The 21416-nt window shown below is 36.9% G+C and overlaps 3 protein-coding genes and 1 long non-coding RNA gene across 9 annotated transcripts; 2 read left to right on the forward strand and 2 right to left on the reverse strand.

Annotated features, from left to right (window-relative positions):
• Positions 1-1899: 1899 nt before the first annotated feature.
• Positions 1900-3238, reverse strand: LOC106355936. 2 transcript variants are annotated; one of them, XM_048735683.1, is made up of 4 exons: positions 3062-3233; positions 2574-2977; positions 2332-2488; positions 1900-2264 (listed from the first exon to the last, which is right to left on the reverse strand). In XM_048735683.1, the coding sequence occupies exons 2-4, from the start codon at positions 2967-2969 to the stop codon at positions 2050-2052; spliced, it is 768 nt and encodes a 255-aa protein (XP_048591640.1). In that variant the 5' UTR covers positions 2970-2977; positions 3062-3233; the 3' UTR covers positions 1900-2049. The 2 variants fall into 2 exon arrangements, with proteins under 2 accessions (XP_048591640.1, XP_048591639.1); XM_048735682.1 differs by having other exon boundaries at positions 2574-3238.
• A 3835-nt stretch (positions 3239-7073) lies between these two features.
• On the forward strand, positions 7074-8775 carry LOC125576226. The gene is made up of 2 exons (XR_007314608.1): positions 7074-8071; positions 8541-8775. It is a non-coding gene; the product is annotated as an uncharacterized LOC125576226 (long non-coding RNA).
• On the reverse strand, positions 8381-9616 carry LOC106353281 (abscisic acid receptor PYL9). The gene is made up of 3 exons (XM_013793003.3): positions 9274-9616; positions 8981-9196; positions 8381-8847 (listed from the first exon to the last, which is right to left on the reverse strand). Exons 1-3 carry the CDS (start codon positions 9418-9420, stop codon positions 8647-8649), a joined length of 564 nt encoding a protein of 187 aa, XP_013648457.1. The 5' UTR covers positions 9421-9616; the 3' UTR covers positions 8381-8646.
• Positions 9617-14961: 5345 nt separating this feature from the next.
• On the forward strand, positions 14962-20988 carry LOC106353282. 5 transcript variants are annotated; one of them, XM_048735686.1, is made up of 10 exons: positions 14962-15144; positions 15283-15652; positions 15801-15989; positions 16090-16182; positions 16272-16454; positions 16535-16637; positions 16727-16912; positions 17036-19374; positions 19817-20382; positions 20489-20988. In XM_048735686.1, the coding sequence occupies exons 2-10, from the start codon at positions 15398-15400 to the stop codon at positions 20496-20498; spliced, it is 3924 nt and encodes a 1307-aa protein (XP_048591643.1). In that variant the 5' UTR covers positions 14962-15144; positions 15283-15397; the 3' UTR covers positions 20499-20988. The 5 variants fall into 5 exon arrangements, with proteins under 5 accessions (XP_048591643.1, XP_048591642.1, XP_048591644.1 ...); XM_048735685.1 differs by having other exon boundaries at positions 14965-15144; positions 15270-15652; XM_048735687.1 differs by having other exon boundaries at positions 14982-15652; positions 19820-20382.
• The last annotated feature ends 428 nt before the right edge of the window (positions 20989-21416 follow it).

Here is a 21416-nt window from a genome sequence, read left to right on the forward strand (position 1 = left end):
AAGCAACGGAGCATTTAATGCCTGCGGGTTGGACCGACCATATGAAAAAAAAGGAACAAGATTCAAGAAACAAAAGGAAATAGTAATACCGATACAAAATTCAAAATTTAGCCAATTATAGTTCCTGTATTTCAATTCAAACTGCGTGGGATATTTAGACCAGATAGTTTAGTCAAAGGTTGGGCCACAGAGATTGAGAGGTGAAGCAAGTTGGCCAGTGGCAACAAATTTAATATTCCATTGGACCCAATAAGATCTTTCAACTCCTCTCAAGACGTCTTTACAAAGTTATTGCCGTCTCTTTAAGGTGAAAAAGAAGCTTAAAAGGAAAAATATAATTCGTTACACAAAAAGATCTTATAAAGCATGTGTTTCTCTATTCATGTTCATATTTAAAACTGTGTCAAAGAGCTCACTGTGATTGACAGAAAAAATAACGCGAGTTAGCTTGGATGTAGACTGTGTGCTATGCATGCTTGTTGAGGTGCAGAGTTCAAACCGAGGCAAGACAATAAAAATCAGGATCAACGAGAGATTTTCAGTGATGAAATGGAGAAATAAGTTTAGGCAGGAGAATTGCTGACAATTTCAGAAAAAGGCTGATCAGTTCTCAGCCAAACAAAGGATTTTGAATTCTTGGAAATGAGAACAAGTTTAAGCCAATATTTGTGGTGAGTTTGTTGTGGAAAGCAGATATTGAGGAGGCTCACACAAGATTGACAATACTACTGAAGTGGTTGCTATATACACTCTGCAACAGATTCATCATCGGTGGAAGAAGCAAAGAAAATTAAAATACTGGCACTTCAAGTACAAACACATGAATATGCAGGGGGTCGTCATGTCAAATATATATGTCAACTCATTAATAGGGAGGGAAAGCAATACATGTGCTCTAGTACTCAGCTCAGACCAGTGCGACATAAGATTCAATTTAAGCATTTGAGTAGGATGATAGGTATAAGACGGCTTACTATATCGAAGAAACAAAGGGCAGGAAGTAGTGGAAAAGGATGACGTGGCAAGGGCCGTTGGATGTTCAAAGGAGGAAGAGTAAAGCAAAGACTCTGAGAGAAGGAGAGAATTTGCAGTTAGATTGTTTCTGTTGAAAGTGAGCTTAGTATAAGAAGCCGAGTTGGGCGAAGTGAGGATTATGCTTTGATGTTGTTTGTTATAGACGATATGAGTCTGTACTTATCATGCGACTGATGATCTGAGCTAGTTCGTCATGAGAGATTTGCTTAGTTCATACTCAAAGCTGTAATCGATTCTCTCGTTGGTAATAAAGAAGCATTACATTGTTCATCGAGTTCTAGATAGCTAAAACGTATCATAGAAGGGGAAATCACACAAATCAAATTATGCCAATTTTCCTACTGGGAATATTGTACCACGAGCAACAGTTGATCTTTGGTGTTGAGCGTTTCAAAGTAAAGCATAAGTGGAGATCTAAGCAGCTGCATTTTGTTCCAGAATAGGCTTTTATGTGTGGTCGGTGTTGTGTTCACAATTTGTTCTGCAACACTTTGTGGAAGATGGAAAGTCTTTTACTTTTCTCTTCTATGCTATCTTTATATCCATATTAAAGTGCTAAATAACTGATTTTTCCTGTTTTCTATAAGCTAATGCGGACGGTAACAGAACAACATACCATGGAGTCATGGAGACATCACAGAAGCAACAGTACACATCAACAGACCCGACATAGAAGAACATTTCTTCATACCCTTCTAAAGAAAAATTGACTGTTTAATCTAATTGTTGCGTAAACTAAAAGCTACGGGTTTTTAGTCTTTTGTACAGATATGAAGATAAAGGAAAATAAAAGTATCAACGGATTTAAGAAACAAATGTATAAGAGCAACTCCAATGGTGTTACCCACCATTGGAGTCCTTAGGAATATAATAGATTTTTTTTTGCTTTTTAAATAGTTAAGGATTTGACTCTAAAATGTATGTCCAATGGTGTTACTCAATATGGAATCCATAGCTGATCTATCTATTACATATAATTTCTTTACAATTTCCAACTCAAAACAAGCCATGAATTCAAAGAAGCAGGCAGGTGTTTACCCAAGATACAGGAAAAAAAAAAGACAAAAGGAAACAATACGAGTGAATCGAACATGTGACATCTTTTGAGTGGCCTGTCAACTGCTTGAGGACAGAAGGCTCTTGCGAGAGACTACAAACAGTTAAGGTCCCATCTGATGCTCCATATGCAAGTAGATCAGAACTCATATGGCCAAACTTCAGAACAGTAACTACACAAGAGTGAAGGAAAATCACAAACTAAGTCGATTAAATCCAAAAGAAGATGTAAGAAAATACCAGAAGATTTGCATTGGTCGAAGATGCAATGCATTCCCACGAAAGAATAAGCATGTTCAAAACCACCACCACCACGGCGAAAGGAATGATCACCATCACTGAAACTCGAGCTAAAACTCAATCTCCGGCTCGAAACCTGATTAGCACTCCGTAAATCCTATGAATGAATAAAAAAAAAAGTTTACTTACTCTACTTACTCTATAGTTACAAGAAACTGAATATTGCAAGCAAGTCTACTTACTCTACTAGAACTGAAGCTCTCTGCTTCAAACTGATGGGAGAGTGGACCTGGTGAAGGTAACCATCGACCACTGTTCCCTGGGATCGTGACCTTGTTGGGCTTGTTGGTGGAGCCGTTGCAACGCGCGAGGAAAGCGCGTATGTGCTTAGCAGGGGAAGGAGGGGGGAAAGGTCTCTTGAAGATGCGGAGAGGCGTTGAGCTCGCGCTCGCCGCCGAGGGTTTGAATAGGCTAGGCAAAGGGCTTGGACTGTAGAAAGGAAAGCCTGAAGATTTCACCGCTGGAGTTTGATCGGAGGAAAAACAGAGTTTCAGAGGAAGAGATAGACTACACGCAAAAGAGGAGGAAGAAGAAGAAGGAGAGAAGCGAGATTCGTTACATATCCTTTGCCATTGCATCTCAAATCCTTCAACGAAACAACAATCAGATAGCAAGCTCAACGGTTTGAAGTGAGAGGTTAAAGAGAGAGAGAGAGAGAGAGAGAGCTCACATAGCGACGAGAGATGGCGCCGGATTCGGACTTCCGGGGGAGAAGAATTCGGCGGATTCCGATGTACTGTGGATCTGATTCGGCTGTTACCGGCTGCATCATACAGCTCAGAAACTCGAAATCTTTTGATGGCTTCGGCTTCTCTTCCCCTCACAAAACACATCCATTTCCCGATCCAATCAGACGTTGCCAGCGCATCAAGGATCAACCACAAATAAATCCTTCACTAAGGATTCAACCTCAGCGTAACGTCAAGTTTAATTATTATTTTATTTTTAATGCATAAGAATTAGCGCTAAGAAATAGCTAATATCCCGCGTTGCAGCTGGTCTAAGACTGCAAATAATATATGACTGGAAGATGCATCCAGATGGTCCATTTAGATGTCTTATCCAGATGCTTCCAGATGGTCCATTTAGATGTCTTATCCAGATGCTTCATCTGGAAGATGCATCCAGATGGTCCATTTAGATGTCTTATCCAGATGCTTCATCTGGGTGTTGTTCGTTTTTTCATTTCGTCCATGCATCCAGATGAATCATCTTAATGCAACTATGTTCGTTTTTTTTAACTTGCATCTGCATCCAGGAGACTTGTTAATAAAATGATTAAAATATATATTTTTTATATTTCGACGGAAAAATAGCATTATTACGGTTTTGGCGGAAAATACGTTTTTATGGGTTTGGCGGAAAATACATTTTTGCAGTTTGGCGGTAAAAGTACGTTTTGCGGTTTTGGCGGAAAATGTGTTTTTGACGAAAAAGTGCGTTTTGCGGGTTTGACGGGAAATTTTTTTTTTCGCGATTTTAGCGGAAAAATGCATTTTGCGGTTTTGGCGGAAATGTGCATTTTTGGCGTTTTTGACGGGAAAAGTGCATTTTTTGCGTTTCTGGCGGAAAATATTTTTTTTTGCGGTTTCGGCGGGAAAATGCGTTTTTCCAGTTTTGGCGGAAAAAGCGTTTTTCCGGGTTTGGCGGAAAATGTGTTTTCCCGGTTTTGGCGAGAAAATACGTTTTTCGGTTTTGGCGTTTTTTTGCGGTTTCGGCGGGAATATACACGGCTTTCACAAAACACTGACTACAAATATTTGAAACATATATCATTCATAGAGACCCTTAGGAGTGAGGATGACTCATGATAGAAGATGTGTATACAGACAAAGAAACATAGACAAGTAAATAACTAAACTGGTTAGTGGGTTTGGTCAACGTTGTAATCCCTCACACCTTAATCTCAAATTATATCATGATATTGCGATTGGCAAAATTCTGATAAAAATACATGAAACAAGATATACTCCATGCATATGAGATCAAATATGCATCTACAAGCTGCATGTGAGATCCAATATGAATGGTTCATTGTGACTACTATCCAGTTTGACTGCATTGTTCCTACGCACAGGTCCGGCCCTGGGCTAAAGCCCGTGAAGCATAGGCTTCGGGCACCAAATATTATAACCAAATTTGGGGCGCCAAAATTGGTAATGTCTTATTAGTGTAGTGGCTAGAGAACCTGTATGTCTCTACAAGATGGTGGGTTCGATCTTATCTAGGGATATCATTTTTGTAATTTTGCTTTAGGCATATTTTTACTCTGGACCAGTACTGCCTACACAACGAAAATAGATAAAAAAAAATTTTGGAATGAGACTAATAGGCTAACATTAATTCAGATAAATCGACACAATGTTCATATTATGATCTATTCAACTATCATATGATCAACTAGTCATTATCCAAAGGCAAGAATGTACTCTCAGATGCCACAATGTCAGTGGCGGACCCACATAGGAGGTAGGGGTGTCAACTGACACCGGTTAAACCAATAAATTTTTTTTATTGTAAGCAATTACAACCGTTTTAGCTATTTATGTTGGTCTGATCCTCCTGTTGACACCCCCAAAAAATTTAGATTTGATTCTACCCTAACACCAGTTTTCATTTTTTTTCTTTTTCGGCTTACAATTTAAACCCGTTTTAGCTTTTGTTAAAACCTTAAGCCCAAAATTATTTTTATCATTTAATTGGATTTTAACAATTTAACTTTGTTTTAGTTTGGACCTACATATCTAATTTTACTCAAATTTCTATTTTTGTTACAAAATATTTCAGTAACATTATTAATATGACACGTAATAATATTTTTAATAATTTCTTATTTATTCTGAGTTTATATTTTATATGATTGTAGTTATTATATGTAAATGATATTCTGATTTGATAATCTACTAAGGTTTTTTTATATTTATTTTCACCACTAACTTTAAGTTTTAAAAATCATTATTATATGGCAACAGTATTTTAAATATTATATATATATATATCTTTATGCTGTTAATTATGTTTTCTTGATTTTTTTTTAAAAAAATATTAAATTTTAATAATTATAAATAAATAAATAAGTAATATATTTATGATAACGGTAAAAATATTCTCTGTCCGCCACTGCACAATGTAACCAAGCATCAGTCCTCACAAATCTATCTTATTAAAACTCAAGTACAAAATTGGAGTGTTTGGAGACTTAAATAGGACTATTAAAAAGTTTGGAGTGTTTGGAAACATGGATTGCAATCTTTTAAAAAAAAATATTTTTGTTTGAAAACAAGGATAATAGTATTAAGAAAAAAAGTAATGGGTTTATGTTTTTTAAAAAAATTGAAAGTTATCTAGACCACTTTTAAAATATACCAAAATGGGTCAATCTAATTGCCTAAATTTTTTTTTTCTAAACTAACCATAAAACAAAATTTAAACTTTATATACATATTTCAAATCAAAATAATAATTCAAATTTGATTTATATCAAAAATTGATTCAAAAATATACATATATTCAAAAATGGATTTTTACTAAACTATTTTCAATAATCATTATAAAAAAATATTGTCAATATATATAAGAAAAATATAATACAAAGCCCAATTTGAAATACCAACTCAAATTATGGCTTTTATATTTCATATTAAGTTTAAAAAAAATAATATATGTAATTATTTATATGATGATGTGTATAAAATACTATTAATTATATGATTACTTATATGATGGCACATATAAAATACGATTAATTATATGATGATAAGATACGATATATAATGATGACTAGGGATGGGCTTTTGGGTACCCATACGGGTTTGGTTCTGATCGGTTTGTATTTCGGATTTTCGGGGTCAAAGATTTCAGCCTTATTAGAATGTTTCTAAATTTTGGTTTGAGTTCGATTTGGATCTTTGCGGGTTTGGTTTGGATTTGGATAACTAATTTAAATTATTTTTAAAGTCTTAAATCATTATATATTTTAAATTTCTCAAAATGTATAAATAAAATAATATATTACGTATAAATTTGAATAACATATGTCATAATACTTAAGCTTAACATATCAATTGACTTGATTTGAAATTTTGGATACGGAATCAATAATTATTTTAAGTATTTTTGGTGATTTGAGTATACTTTAACTATTTCAGATATTTACTTTTGACTATCTATATATATTTTCAAGTATTTAAACCAATTTAAAAGTATCATTTTGATGTTTTATATACGTTAAATCTAAAAATAATTAATATATATAAGTATATAAATCTATTTTTAGATAAATTCGGATACCCAAATACTTTGGTTCGGATCAGATTCGGTTCTCTAAATAACAAAATTTTGAATAATTAGAATATTTAATCAATTTATGTTCGGGTTTGGTACTATATTTTTGGATCGGTATCGGTTATGTTCCTCGGATTCATTTTTCCAAATCCTAATAATTACATAAAAACAAATATCAACATATTTTTCAAAATCGCGCGGGTCAAAATCTAGTTTCAATTACACTCCATAAAAGATACTTGCATCTAGGCCTGGGCGTTCGGGTCTTCGGGTCGGGTTCGGGCCGGTTCCTTTCGGATCCGGGTCTTTCGGGTCCTAAATATTTAGACCCAATAGGTACTTAGAAATTTTCGGTTCAGGTTCGGATCGGTTCTTCTCGGGTTCGGATCTATAATTAAAATACCCATAAAATACCTATAATTTTTCGGGTCCATATCGGGTCCGGGTCGGATTCGGGTACTTAGGATCTAAAAAAGACATGACATACCCAATTCTATCAAATTTAGTTAATATTTGTCATATATATCTAAAATTTTACAAAATAACCTAAATGAAACTATTAATAATTAACATAAAACATTTTTAAACTCTAAATTTTACATTTTAAAGCTTCATATTACTTAAACAATATTACAAAATAATAACAAATGTTGTTAACAAAAGATATTTCAACTAAATCATAAAATAATATATATAAAATAGAACACAAAAACATTATAGTTTTAGATATACATGTTTTTAAGTTGGGTACAAATCGGTTTTTATCGGGTCGGATCTATTCGGGTCGGTTCTTTTCGGGTCCGGGTCTATTCGGGTCGGTTCCTTTCGGTTCCAAATCCATTCGGATACAAAAAATTAGACCCAAAAGGTACTTATAAATTTCCGATGCGGGTCTGGATCGGGTATTTTTAGGTCGGTTCCGGTTCGGATCTTCGGGTCCAGGTTAAAATGCCCAGGCCTACTTGCATCAGCAGCAACAACAAACAAAATCAGTTTCCTTTTAACTCTTATGCGGAAAACCCAAAACCAAACTAAATATCTGTTTTGCAAATACATAAAATTACTCTGTTTTATTAATACAGAGGATCATTCCTTCAAGAAGTGATGTTAAGTGACTTAAGTTGCTGCAATTAATTTATCCTATAATATAGATTTTGTTTAGTTCTGGTTGTAATTAAAAGACTTGGATATATAAAAGTTGGAAGTTGAATTTCCTCTGTTTTCTGAAACCAAAAATTTTAAATCTAACTCACTTTTTGGTGGTCCATATATTTCACAAATAGAAACTTGACTGAAAGGTAAAACTACATTCCTGCCCTGACTAAAAAAATATAGAGCTGCAGTTTATAATTTATACAACCACACACACATAATCAGTCCCAAATGAGTACTAGAGGTAGAGCTGTCAAATGGTCGGGCCGTCCATGGGCTTGACCAGTCCAAACTGTGATGGGCGGTTCATGGGCTTGACCAAATAACAAATGGTCCAATTGGGCGTAAAACCGTTTTCACCCGTGGACAATTTGGTCCTGCCCGAATGGACTCTGGGCGGCCCAAACCATTAAAAAAATTAGGGTTTTTTTAATTTGGGGAAAAATAATTTTCGCGATTCTGGTGATTCTCGCGGTTCTGGCGATTCTCCACTTCTCCTCCATTCCTGCCCTGACTAAAAAAATATAGAGCTGCAGTTTTCTGAAACCAAAAATTTTAAATCTAACTCACTTTTTGGTGGTCCATATATTTCACAAATAGAAACTTGACTGAAAGGTAAAACTACATTCCTGCCCTGACTAAAAAAATATAGAGCTGCAGTTTATAATTTATACAACCACACACACATAATCAGTCCCAAATGAGTACTAGAGTCTAGAGGAATCTCTGGCTATAATCCAGAGAGCATGTATTTCACGTGATCAGTTTCGCCTACCAGTGTTGCTATTTGAGGACGAACACTAAGTACCAGTCCATAAGTCATGTCATGTTCTGAGCAGCCATTCTTTCGCAAACACTAGACAGAGATTTGAGATTGCATCGTATAAGTGCTTCCACAAAGTAACAAGTCTCGTCTTTGGTGTTCCCTTCTGGTACATCCACCACAAATGACTCTATTACCATTGTCCCCGCTTTCTCATCTAGTATCTCTGGGTGTACTGTAACCACTGATGAGTAGTTCTGCAATAACAGAAAAATGAAGGTTTAGTTCATTGAAGTGGTAAAGGCTAGTCAATTGGACCTACAGCTCTACTGCAAGAATCCATCAACTCGAAGCCTAGTTCGTTGGGAGATGCTAAAGCCACACTCAAACCTTAAGCCTGTGATCACCACCCAGGATTTTGATACCAAGAATGTGTTCGTTATCGTCAAAGAACTCCAATCTCTCGGTGCTAGTAGTAGCTGGGAGGCCAGATCTAACGTTCACCTCTCGAACACAGCCAATTCCAACGTCACCTTTCATTACACACCTGCTGACAAAAGGCTTGTATATCTGTGGCTGATCGAATCTCCTCACCAGAGACCAAACCTGTTGATGATCAAATCAAAACAGCGATAAACACACAAGGGAGAGCGATATACAGGGACAAAGAAACATAGACTTACCAGATGGACAGGCGCTTTGATATGCTTAACGAGAACCGAAGAACACTGGTTCTCCTTAGGATCGTGTCTATGATTCAATCTAATCTGAATAAACTCCGCCGCGCCACCCGAAACATCTCCGTCTCCCGCAGCTATCGTGGAGTTCATGTTTTATATAGATGATTCTCGTTTATAGAAAATTGTTCTCTGTTTTTTTTTTCTTTAATGTTCTTAGGAATCTCTTTGTATAACACCAAAAGAAAGAGAATATAAAAAAGATTCTCGATGATTCGAGAGACTTGACGAAGAAGAAGAGGTTGATGAGATAAGGATGGGGTTACAAGTTGCAGAGAGTTTGGTGCAATGTACAGAGGATTAACGTCAGCTTCATTATATATCCCCTCTAGTTTTTTTTGTTTTTTATTTATTATTATGGGTCCAGTGACATGTAATTAGTTATTATTACTATTCGCCTATTCGCATATTCGATTTTACATATGAATATGTTGATGAAACAAATCTTATGAAGATCAATGTTATGTTATTTATTATTCCCGGTGAGTTAGGTATGTGTTCTTTTGTTAGTGTTGGCCCTTCAAAGTGTTCATATACAATGCGATGTACATCATTTTCAGATAATTGTATAATAAGCTTAAACCTAACTTTCTCTCAAATTAAATCATGCATATAGAGCATTGTTGACTGTTTTTAGTTCAGGGCTTTATAAATTTGTCACTGTCATCTAAAGCTTCCAATCTAGAGTTTTCCAAACTATTTTCTTAACAATAATAGATAGTACATTTTAAATGAGTATGAGTGTATGACATATCATATCTAAATTCAAATATTTATTGACCATTTGACTTTTTAGTACTTTTTACAAAGAAAAGTCAATCGGCATGGGCTCTCAATGAAATCCTCTGTTTTCTCAGATTATAATCTCTTTAGTGTGGTCATCGATGTTATAATTAGGGATCTGATTCTTTAAAGAAAACCTCTTCTTCGGGCCAACTAAGTTTGAGGTAAAGATAGTGAATTATGTTAGGGATGGCCATTTATGGTTCAATTTGGTTATTTAGATGGAGGTGTCTAAGATAAGTTTTCAAGATGAAAAATAATCAAAAAAGGTAAAAAGATAGAAAGACAGTCAAATACGGTTCTCAAATTAGATGTTTAGGAACATTAGGAGAAACTCCATTAACCAAGTGTCACTTTCATATTGGTTAATGAAAAATAAATAAAATTTAATTGCTTAAATCAACTGCACTTTTAACCGATAAAAGGGTGCTCTTAGGTTTGGTTTTTACTAAGAGGCATTAGAACACCATTAACAACCCACAATGGAGTGCTTAAAACTTTTTTTTTTGATAAAAAATAATAAAAAAATAGATCAATTGCGGACCACCACATGTCAGTGGGACCGCGAACAGTCCAAGCAGCTGTGTTTAAATAGGCTGCAGAAGAGCTGGTGCTTAAAATTTTATAGGTCCCATCCTATTATTATATTATTTTTTATTAAGCACCTCCTCTCATAAGCACTTGGGTTAACATGATTATTTTGGGTTCTTAGAGTGAAGTTCTTACCGAAATATAAGAAACGGTCTCTTAACTTATTTAAGAGCTGGTTCTTAACTTTTTTTTAGTTAAAAGTTAAGAGACGTGTTCTTATATTTCGTTAAGAACTCCACCTTAAAAATCCCCAATAATCACGCTCTAGAGCACCATTAACCTAACAACCCATAATGGAGTGCTTAAATTTTTTTTATTCTCTTTATTATTGATTAAAATAAATTAAAAATAGACCAATCGCGGACCGATACATCTCCACGATTACGTGTCAGTTTAGTCCGCGAAAAGTACAAACAGCGGTGCTTAAATAAGCTGCAGAAGAATTGATGCTAAAATTCTGTAGATCACACCCTGAGATCCACCTAATATTATATTATTTTTGTTAAACACCCCCTCCATAAAGGTTAAAGATGCCCTTAAGTCCACAGAGGAATCTATGAGAGGCAACAAAAGGAATATACGAACAGTTTCTACCCGAAATAATCGAGCATTTGTCTCGAACACGGCTATAGAGCTAAGTTTCAGTTTCACGTCACTCTCTTGAAGGTAACTCTCGTTAATAATGAACCTGATGTGCTGCTCATGAACTCGTTAATTAGTTTTAAAGCCATGAAACATGTGGTCACGTTTGGTTCACCGTTTGTATCTTGTGGTGGTGAAAAGATTTTGGAGGAGCTTGGTCTTGACGAGAGACATGTTCACTGTGTGATGATGATGCATAGAGATATCGTCCCACGAGCTTTCTCGTGTAATTACCCTGACTTTGTTGCTCTCATCCTCAAACTTTTGAACGGATCGTTCCATGCGCGACTCCTTGTCTCAACAAAAACAAGTCTAAGGACTTTCACGTACCAATCTGCATTGCATGTTTAACTTATATGGATGTTAGAAATATTTGGATGTGTCTTTGCTAACATACATGCAAGTACTTGGAATCATCTCTATCCTCCTGGTCCAGAGGTGACATGGCTTAGACAAGTCTGGTTCATGAGATCACATTCCGTAGCACGCCTTCTTCACATGGTTTAATGTCCGACATCGTCTGGCAACTAGAGATAGGATGAGACAATGGGGGCTTGACGTACCTGCTTCCTGTGTCCTTTGTGCCAATTGCGCTGAATCTAGGGAACACCTCTTCGTTCAGTGTTCTTTCAGCTCCTCTGTTTGGCAACACTTTATCAATCGGGTTAATCTCCACCCTCCTCAGTCCTTTGAAGCCATTTTGGAGTGGCTTGCTCGGCCTTCAACGGACCAACACATAACGCTCATCTGTAGACTCTTTTACCAAGCTTCGATGTACTCCATATGGAAAGAGCGCAATGCCGCTAGTGAGGACTAAACAAGTTAATAAAAAAGTTGTATACATTTCTTGTGGTGACGACAAATCGAGTTAATAAAAAGGTTGTAAAGCCGTTAAAATATTCATGGGCTTGCTAGGAAGAAACAACTAATCCCAATATTAAACTCAAATATGTCGTTAGGTAGGCCCATTAAATAAATCATGCTTGTGTTTTTTTGGACAAAAATCATGCGTATAAGAGAAAAATCAAACTAATCCTAACCAATATCATAATTTCTCATCTGATTAATCAAGAAATACACAACATTTCATAATCATTACACACTTATAAGAAATTATGTCTGCAGAACGAAAGCGACACCTGTTATATGCATATATACACATCAAAATTAAATCAACCAAAGAGATAAGAGGTTCATAAAGTCACTTCTATGACTTTTTATGGAATGGTTTCATCCATAGGAAAATTAGTGAGCACGTGGAATATTTGCATACTCAAAATAGAAATACGTAACATTTCACCATTTTAATTGTTTTTTATTATCCTACTATATAAAAGGGACTAAATTCAAGGCTTTTGAGACTATCCACCTCATCCAAAATATTCTCATCCAAAAAAATTAAAAATAGACATCATTTAAAAGATAATAACTAACATATGACTTTTGATATTACTAGAAATTTCAAATTTGTAACTGCTAATTTATTAATAGAATCATATATCTATATTGAATTATGTTATATTTTTAATCGTTAGACTTCAAGGGTAAATAAATTATTAATTTATAATATATATAGTTTATAACTTTATATTGTAGTTATAAATAACGAGAAAATAATCGGGAAGGGTGAAGAAGCTCATGTAAAATTATGTAATTAAAATGGTAAAATGGTGAGTATGATGAAGTGAATCTAAGAAAATTCGTTGTACAAATTATGGTGCTTTCTTCGTCCACTAAAATGATTTAAAATAAAAATATATATTCACATAAATAAGTTAATATTTGTTGATAAGATTTTAAGATTATCATTTTCTGAAAAGTTACACTGTTGTTTTTAAACAATTTATTACAGCAAGAAAATAAAAACAACCAACAACAACTCAAGGTAAAAAAAACCTTAAGGAGGTCTTATACAAGAAAGATAAAAAAGAAGTAGAGAAGAGGAGAAAGAAGAACTTGCCGGGTAAGAAAGAAGACGGTCACGCATCATACGGTCGAGAGAGGCAAGGATGACTGATGAAGGTGAGGAGACAGCTGTGAACACACGAGCATTATGCTCTTTCCACAACAGGTAGATGGCTGACTAAAAGTAGAGCTTGATGACTGGAGTAACATGCGCATCTGCGTTGACGCGAAGTTGATTGATCCAGGCTGCAATAGAGTGTAGATCAGTCGGAGGAGAAATCCAAACTTCAGCAGCAAAAAGCTCCCATATCAAGCGAGAGAAAGAGCACTCAAAGAAGAGATGATGGTGAGTCTCTATTTCCAGATTACAAAGGATGCACGTTCCTGAGACATTTAACCCCCAACGCCAAAAAAAAAAAAAAAAAAAAAAAAAAAAAAAAAAAAAGCTCAAGCGATCATTGGTTGGCAGTCTTCTTCGCAAAGCCAGCCATGATATAAACGCATTACGTAGAATATGTTCCTTGAACCAAATAGTCTTGTGCCAATATTTGTTGTTGATAGTGTTTATATTCTTTGCTGACATTAGTATATATATTTTTTAGTAAACTGATCCAAAGAGATTAGTTTGTGGAGCTAACCAAAGGAGGATTATAGTGTTTACTTTGAAAAAAGTAATAGGTTGAATGATAAATGGCGTGCGTGCTTTTTCACATCGAAATTTGCACATATATTAAAATTGTAAGATTTAAATCACAGAAAAAATATAGTGTATATGACTGATGTTGGTCCATTCCAAAACTAAAGATGGCTAAAATTCTTCTTTGTCAAAATGCATAGATGTGAATCTTATATGAATAGAGTTTTCTATTGCTTATAGCAGTGTAATAAACTCCGTGTGTAAAGGAGAAGAAATGTTATATAAGTGAAAACAAAAATTATGATTTTTTTTTGTGTCTATAGGCTCTTCGCAATTTGTAGAAGAAAGAACATATTGTGTGAAAATCTTTGGCTCGGTCAAATTTTATCCAGTTGTTTATAAAACTGTTGTTATTTGATTCATGTAATTTTTCAGTGTTGATTTAAAAGCCCAAAAAACCCATCTATACTAACTTTCTGATATTTTTTCTGTGATTAGAATTTAAAAAGAGATAAAACTTTCGATAAGTTATGTAAACTCAGAACAAATATTTAGTTTTAGAAAGCATTTACATGTTTCAAACTTATAATATATACATATATAATATTTAAAATTATGCATATAAAACCTGTGTAAAATGTGTCTGAATATGTTTCTCTTCTTTAATGTGTTAATTGTACTATATATAATATTATTTTAAAATTTCAAAAAGTTTATGTCACATACAAAAAACCATTAATAAAAAATATAATTCTCCATCTACAACAAGAAAAATGAAAAATTATAAATATATAAATTTAAATTAAGAAAAACTAACATTGGAAAAACAAGAAGTTAATGTAAAAGAAAAAAATCGACAAATAATATTATAAATAAAATAAATTTATAAGACATAATCCGCGCGAAGCGCGGAAAAGATCTCTAGTTACTAATAATGAAAACAAAAATTTATAATTGTGTGTGTAAAGTAAACTCTACAATGATAATTAGCACAATTAATACAGACATTAAATGTTTTTATTTTAATTTGAAAAGTACGGAAACACCCCCGCCTATCCTCGTCACCAAACACTCCCACTTTTGCCTCGTCCTCCCAGAAACAAAGAGATAGTAGAGAGAATAGAGAAGAAGATAACAAAAACCTAATAGATGAGCAGCGATTAGAGAGTCCGTGAGTGTAAGCAACCTTTTTGGATGAATCTCGCATTTGCCCTCTCGATTCGTCGATACTGCTAGATTTTCTCTGGATCAATCCTACGGTTCTTATTCATTTCCGCTCCTTTCTGTTTTTAGAATCTTCCTCCCTCCCTAGGGTTTTCCTTCTTCCTCCTTATCCGATTTGCGATTGGAGACTGAATCGATTTAGATTCTTACTGTTTGGTAGATAATCTGGGCAGATCGAAGGTTAATCGGCGGAAGAGACAATCTAATGCTTGCTTGACAGTAACCGTAACGGTTGGGTAGATAAGAGTCTTTGATTGGATTAGAAGGTGAAGTTCGGGAGAGATTTGCATGGGTGAGAATGAATCATGGGCGGCGGCTTCTCCGCCGTCGTCGCCTAGTGGCTTGTTTCCGAACGGGCTGTTGCCGGGGATGTCTGAATCTGTGACACGGCCTCTCGATGCGGAAAGGTGGGCCGTTGCGGAGGAAAGAACCGCTGAGCTCATTTCTCATATACAGCCGAATCCGCCTTCGGAAGATCGCCGGAATGCTGTTGCTAGATACGTGCGGAGGCTTATCATGGAATGCTTCCCTCTTCAGGTTGAGGTGGGTTTCCTTTTGTGGATGTGGTTGGTGTGACTGTTTGTTTGCTGTTTGCTCCTGTTATTATCCAGATAAAGCTTGGAGATTTGTAGTGTGTTTTTAATTCATATATGATATTTGACTTTGTGTATCACTTTTCATTTTCTACCAGATCTTTACTTTTGGATCTGTGCCACTAAAGACTTACTTGCCCGATGGAGACATCGACTTAACGGCCTTCAGCACTAACCAGAATCTGAAGGATTCTTGGGCTAATTTGGTTCGTGATATGCTGGAAAAGGAAGAGAAGAATGAGAATGCTGAGTTTCATGTCAAAGAAGTCCAGTATATTCAGGCAGAAGTATGCCCCCCTTTATCCTAATGATATTGCTTCCCCCTGGGTTTGGTCTATGTCTCCATGTTAGACTGTTTGTTAAGGTTTTGCGGGTACAATGTTTCAGGTGAAGTTAATTAAGTGCCTGGTGGAGAACATTGTGGTGGATATATCTTTCAACCAGATTGGAGGGCTGTGTACGCTATGCTTCCTTGACCAGGTCAACCATAGAGAACATTCCACTTGCTTTCTCTTTCTGAATTTGGCTTGATTTTTAATTTCTATATCTTTATGTTTTTATCTATGCAGGTTGATCAGTTTATAAACCAGAACCATTTATTCAAGCGTAGTATCATATTGATTAAAGCCTGGTGTTATTACGAGAGCCGTATATTGGGAGCTCACCATGGGCTTATTTCAACATATGCCCTGGAAACCTTGGTTCTTTACATATTTCATGTTTTCAACAACTCATTTTCTGGACCCCTCGAGGTAGTGACATTACCAAACTGTCTTTATTCTGTCAGGAATGGTTTCGTCAAATCGCCTGACTTGATTGCTTGCATTTGTAGGTTCTCTATCGTTTTCTTGAGTTCTTTAGTAAGTTTGACTGGCAGAATTTTTGTATTAGCCTATGGGGCCCTGTTCCAGTTAGTTCACTACCAGATGTAACAGGTATTTACAAATGCTGTCTACCTCACCTTTGCTTTAGTTGTGCATCTAACTGTCTATAGTACTGATTATGTTGCTATGCAATTTTGCAGCGGAGCCTCCTCGAAAAGATGTTGGAGAGTTACGACGTAACGAAGCGTTTCTCAAATATTGTAGTAGAGTTTATGCAGTTAACCCTGTTGCTCAGGAGACACAGGGGCAGCCTTTTCTTTCCAAGCATTTCAATGTCATAGACCCTTTGCGTGAAAACAACAACCTTGGACGCAGTGTTAGTAAAGGTGCTGCCTGTTTCAGATTTTATTTATTATTTCTTTATCAAATATGAAGCTAGAAGATGCACAAACATGTTGGTTTATTTACATGCTTGGATTTTGTTTTTGTTGGTTGAATTGTTGTGGCAGGTAACTTCTTTAGGATACGAAGTGCATTTACTCTTGGTGCTAAGAAGTTGGCTAGGTTACTTGAATGCCCTAAGGAGAATTTGATTCATGAGGTTAACCAATTCTTTATGAATACATGGGATAGACATGGCAGCGGTCGTCGTCCTGATGCTCCTGGAAATGACCTATGGCTATCAAGAAGACTGGGAGATCCTGAGCCTTGTCTTCAAGCTGAAAATGCTAGTAGTTCTTCAAGCAGCAAAAGAAACCAAAATTCCATCCGTTCTGGTGAGGTTCAAGGAGCTCGCAGTATGCCCTCTCAACAGAATAACTGTGGAACAGAAATTACATCTAAAGCAACATATCAAAACCCAAAGAGTTGTGGTAACGCTTACCAACTTGCTCAAGAAGCTCGTTCTAATCAAAATGCTTCAAATGATAAACTTCAGCAAACTGTTAAGCCAGACATTATGGTGAATAGTTTTCATGGAAGGCATCTCTTTGCCAGAACGCGGTCGAGTCCTGAGCTTACTGAGACATGTGGTGAAGCTCTTTTGCAACCAAGGCGCAGTAGAGCCCCAGAAGCTGGAAAACGCCAACCTAATTCTATGAGGGCTGAAAATATCAGGAAAACTAATATGGAGTCTGAAAGTTTGTCAAGCAATATCAGATATGCGGCTGACTCATCGTCAGTTAGGCATACACCATCCCCGCGAAGTCCTGATAGTACTGCTGACATGAGCAGCGCAGTGAACAGTTATTATGATGATTTAGGTTCGGTTTCCGTGAATGAAGATTTTTCTGCCGCAGGGGAACATGGAATGCAACAGGAAGAGCAAGATCTTGTTAACTCGATGGCATCTTTTACCCGGGAAGGTTTTAATGGACACTTTCCTTTTCCTTTTAATTTTCCTACGGGCCACATGCCTCTGCAAATTACACCAGCCATGTTAGCTTCAATGGGATATGGTCAGAGGAATGTGCCTGGTATTGTTCCTTCTAACTTTCCTTTCATGGAGACACCTTGGAGTACTAATGTACAATTTCAGCAAAACTTTGCTTCTTCACCATTTACCCATTATCTTCCTAGTGGATCCGATCCAATCTCAGAAAAGCTGAGCAAAGCTGGTAATGAGGATATGGGGTCTCCACAAGTGAATGTTGACGAGTCTGGCCATGAGCACTGGCACGAGCAAGAACGCGGAACTCGTAGTTGTAGACTTGAAAATGGTCATGATGGAATGCATCAGGCAAACGATAAACATTATTCATCTTCTGCAGAGCACGTTACTGTACCCTCAAGTCGTAAAATACGGTCAACAAGGGGAGATGATTTAGAAAATTCCCACTCTCCAGTCAGAGGAAGTCAGATTCAGAGTGAGGAGAGAAATGCAGGCTCTAGATCTGTTTCTTGTGCTAGTTCCGTTAGAAGTAGGACTTCATCTGAAAGCTCTTGGGATGGATCAACTACAAGGGGCTCAAAGCCAGCTAGGGATAAACGGAATAGGAAAGTAGCTTCTGGGGCTGTGCCTGCACTGTATGGAAAAGGGAAGAGTGTTCCTGAGCACTCAATCCAGGTTGAAGATGATAACAGAGAATGGATTCCTGTATCTAGCAATGAAGCAATCGGAAGGGATTTTGGCCCTCGGCCACCTGTTGCTTCATTTCAACTTCAGAGGCATCAAATACATGGTCATGAATTAGCTCAGGCAAGTGGATCAGAGTCCACAGTGCCTCTTGCTCCATTTATCCTTGGCCATGGCATGCAACAAAACGAAGCTGATAGTTCCGGATATACTTTTTACCCCACTGGACCACCTGTTCCATTCTTTACAATGGTTCCAATGTACAACTATCAAGCTGGTGGTAATGCTACATCAGATGCTTCGGCAAGCCATCTCAGTGTGGATGAAGGAGTAGATAATCATGATTCCTGTAAAAGTTTTGACTCGTCAAAGGGAGACCAGTCCGATTTAAATGTGTCTTCGCAATCTACCAGAGCTGGGTTGTCTGTAGAACCAACAGAGCTCAAGAATGATATTCTCAATGGAGATTTTGACAACCATTGGCAAAATTTGCAGTATGGCCGTTATTGCCAAAATTCTCAACATCCGCCGGTGTTGTATCCTGCTCCCGTCGTAGTGCCACCTACTTATCTCCAGGGGCGTTTACCATGGGATGGCCCTGGAAGACCTCTTGCTTACACCAATGTAGTTAATCAGCTCATGGCCTACGGACCTCGTATTCTACCCGTTGCCCCTGTACAACCTGTTTCTACCAGGCCACCTAACATTTACCCTCGTTATGCTAATGAAGCTCCCAGATACCGAGGTGGGACGGGGACCTATTTTCCAAATCCTGTAAGAACTGAATCCCTTCCTTAATACTTGTGTGCATGCTTTCCAAATCCTGTGATGTGTAGGTTGTTCCCTATCCATAGGTTTTGTGAGATTTCTACAAACTTACAAACTTGAGCTACTTCGTAAGGCATGAAAGATGAGCTTTTGTGTTGTTTTCTTATTGATAAAATGTTTGATAGTCTTGTGGCGTATGGGTCTTGAATGAATTAACAGTATGATTTGTCTGCTTAATCTACTTGCATGTTTTGGGAGGTTTTGGGCATGTTTCAGGCTATGATTTTGGTTCTTGTTCGTTTGCTCTTTATCCAACCCTGCTTGTTATATGCTATCTCCTCCTTTACTGATTATTTATTATCTTTTGTTTGTTAGTATCTTTAGATATAAAACTCATGACGGTTTTGTTTTGTCAAACTGCTCTAAACTTGTGTTGAATTGGTTGCAGAAGATTTCCCCTAGGGAGCAGCGGCCGACATCCGGCGTGAGGCGAGGGAATTATGGGCATGACAGAAACGAGCACCACAGCGATAGAGAAGGGAATTGGAATAACTCAAAGGCACGGGGTTCTGGGCGAGGCCACAGCAATCGTAACCAAGCTGATAATAAGCCAAGGCAAGACCGATCTGATAGGCAATGGGGGTCGTCGTATAGGCATGAATCGTCCTCGTATTCTTCTCACCAATCTCGAAACGGTCCTGTTCGCTCACATGATGGTCCTGGAAATGTTGCTTATAGCATGTACCGAATGCCACCGGGCATGAAGCAGAACAATGCGACTTCTTCAGAGGGACATAACGGTCCACCGGTGATGATGTATTATCCACACGATCATAACTCTGTTTACAATTCACCAACTGAACACGTCGAGTTTGCGTCCCATGGACCTGCGGGTGAAGCGCCACATCGAAATGACGGAAACCTTTCTGCTGGTGGAGCATTTGAAGATCAGCCAAGGTATCGTGGTGCTCATATGTCTTCACCTGATGATCCTTCCTCGCCTCGTTTCCCCAGGTAAAGCTTGGTAATATAGTCTTCCGATAGCAGACAGACAAAATGTTGGTATCAGAGCGAAACAACATTCTTGATGAGACTATTCTTCTTGATGTACACCGAACAGGGGGAAGTAACAGCAATGCGGCGTGGTCAAGTTTAAGCTGGAATAAAGACAAGAACTTAGAAGAAACAGTGTGATTACATCACTAGGGATCTTTGGAAATCAATCAAAAGAAGGCAAAAAGCTGTGAAGCGGTGAAAAGAAGAATCAAAGACACGAATTTAATCAACCTCAAGACCAATCTGAAATGTTCTGTTCAAAGCAACAAAGAAGGAGAGCAAGTCAAGAGGTCTCGGTAAGCATCGCTCAAGCGATCCAAAAGCTGGCTGGTTACACAAAAACGCAAGACTCTTTCTCAAAGCGAACTCAACGTTTTGGTAACTTTTTTTCTTTCTTTCTCTTTCCTTAGAATTTCATTCCATAGAAAATGTAGCTTCTTTTGCCCACATAGAGGACTCTATTAGAATTCAGGGCTTATTGTTTTCTATCAAAAATTCAAGAAATAATTTGTCTACGTTTCTTTTAGAACAAAAAAAGGAAAAAAACGTACACTGTTGGCTGTAGTTTTGTTTCGATTATTATCCAGAAAATTACCCTCTGTAGGTTAGTTAAAAAAAACCTTTGTTGGATCATTACTGCGCTTAGAGTGGTGTCATGTAAACACTGGTTTCTTTCGGACCAAACTCTCAAAGCTGCAGTTTTTGCTTTGTCTAGCAGACATTGTTTTGTTTTTGTAGGCAAATATTTGTCGGGTTGGTATATGGACAGTGTGGGGTGTTTTGCTTTGCTTATATTTTTTGGGCCATTACTGGGCTTAGTGTGGGCCTATGAAAAATTTGTGAAACGGAGCACAAGCCCATCCTTCCCGTTGCGCCAATATCTCCAGTCTCATGCAAATTCTACTTTGTATACACCATACAAAATCTAGTGTCAAGATAATATACAATGCTGTCTACACCATTTCTAATCAATCAGTCAGATGAAACCAAAC

Source organism: Brassica napus, chromosome A7 (assembly GCF_020379485.1).
Source record: "Brassica napus cultivar Da-Ae chromosome A7, Da-Ae, whole genome shotgun sequence".
Classification (NCBI taxonomy): Eukaryota; Viridiplantae; Streptophyta; class Magnoliopsida; order Brassicales; family Brassicaceae; genus Brassica; species Brassica napus.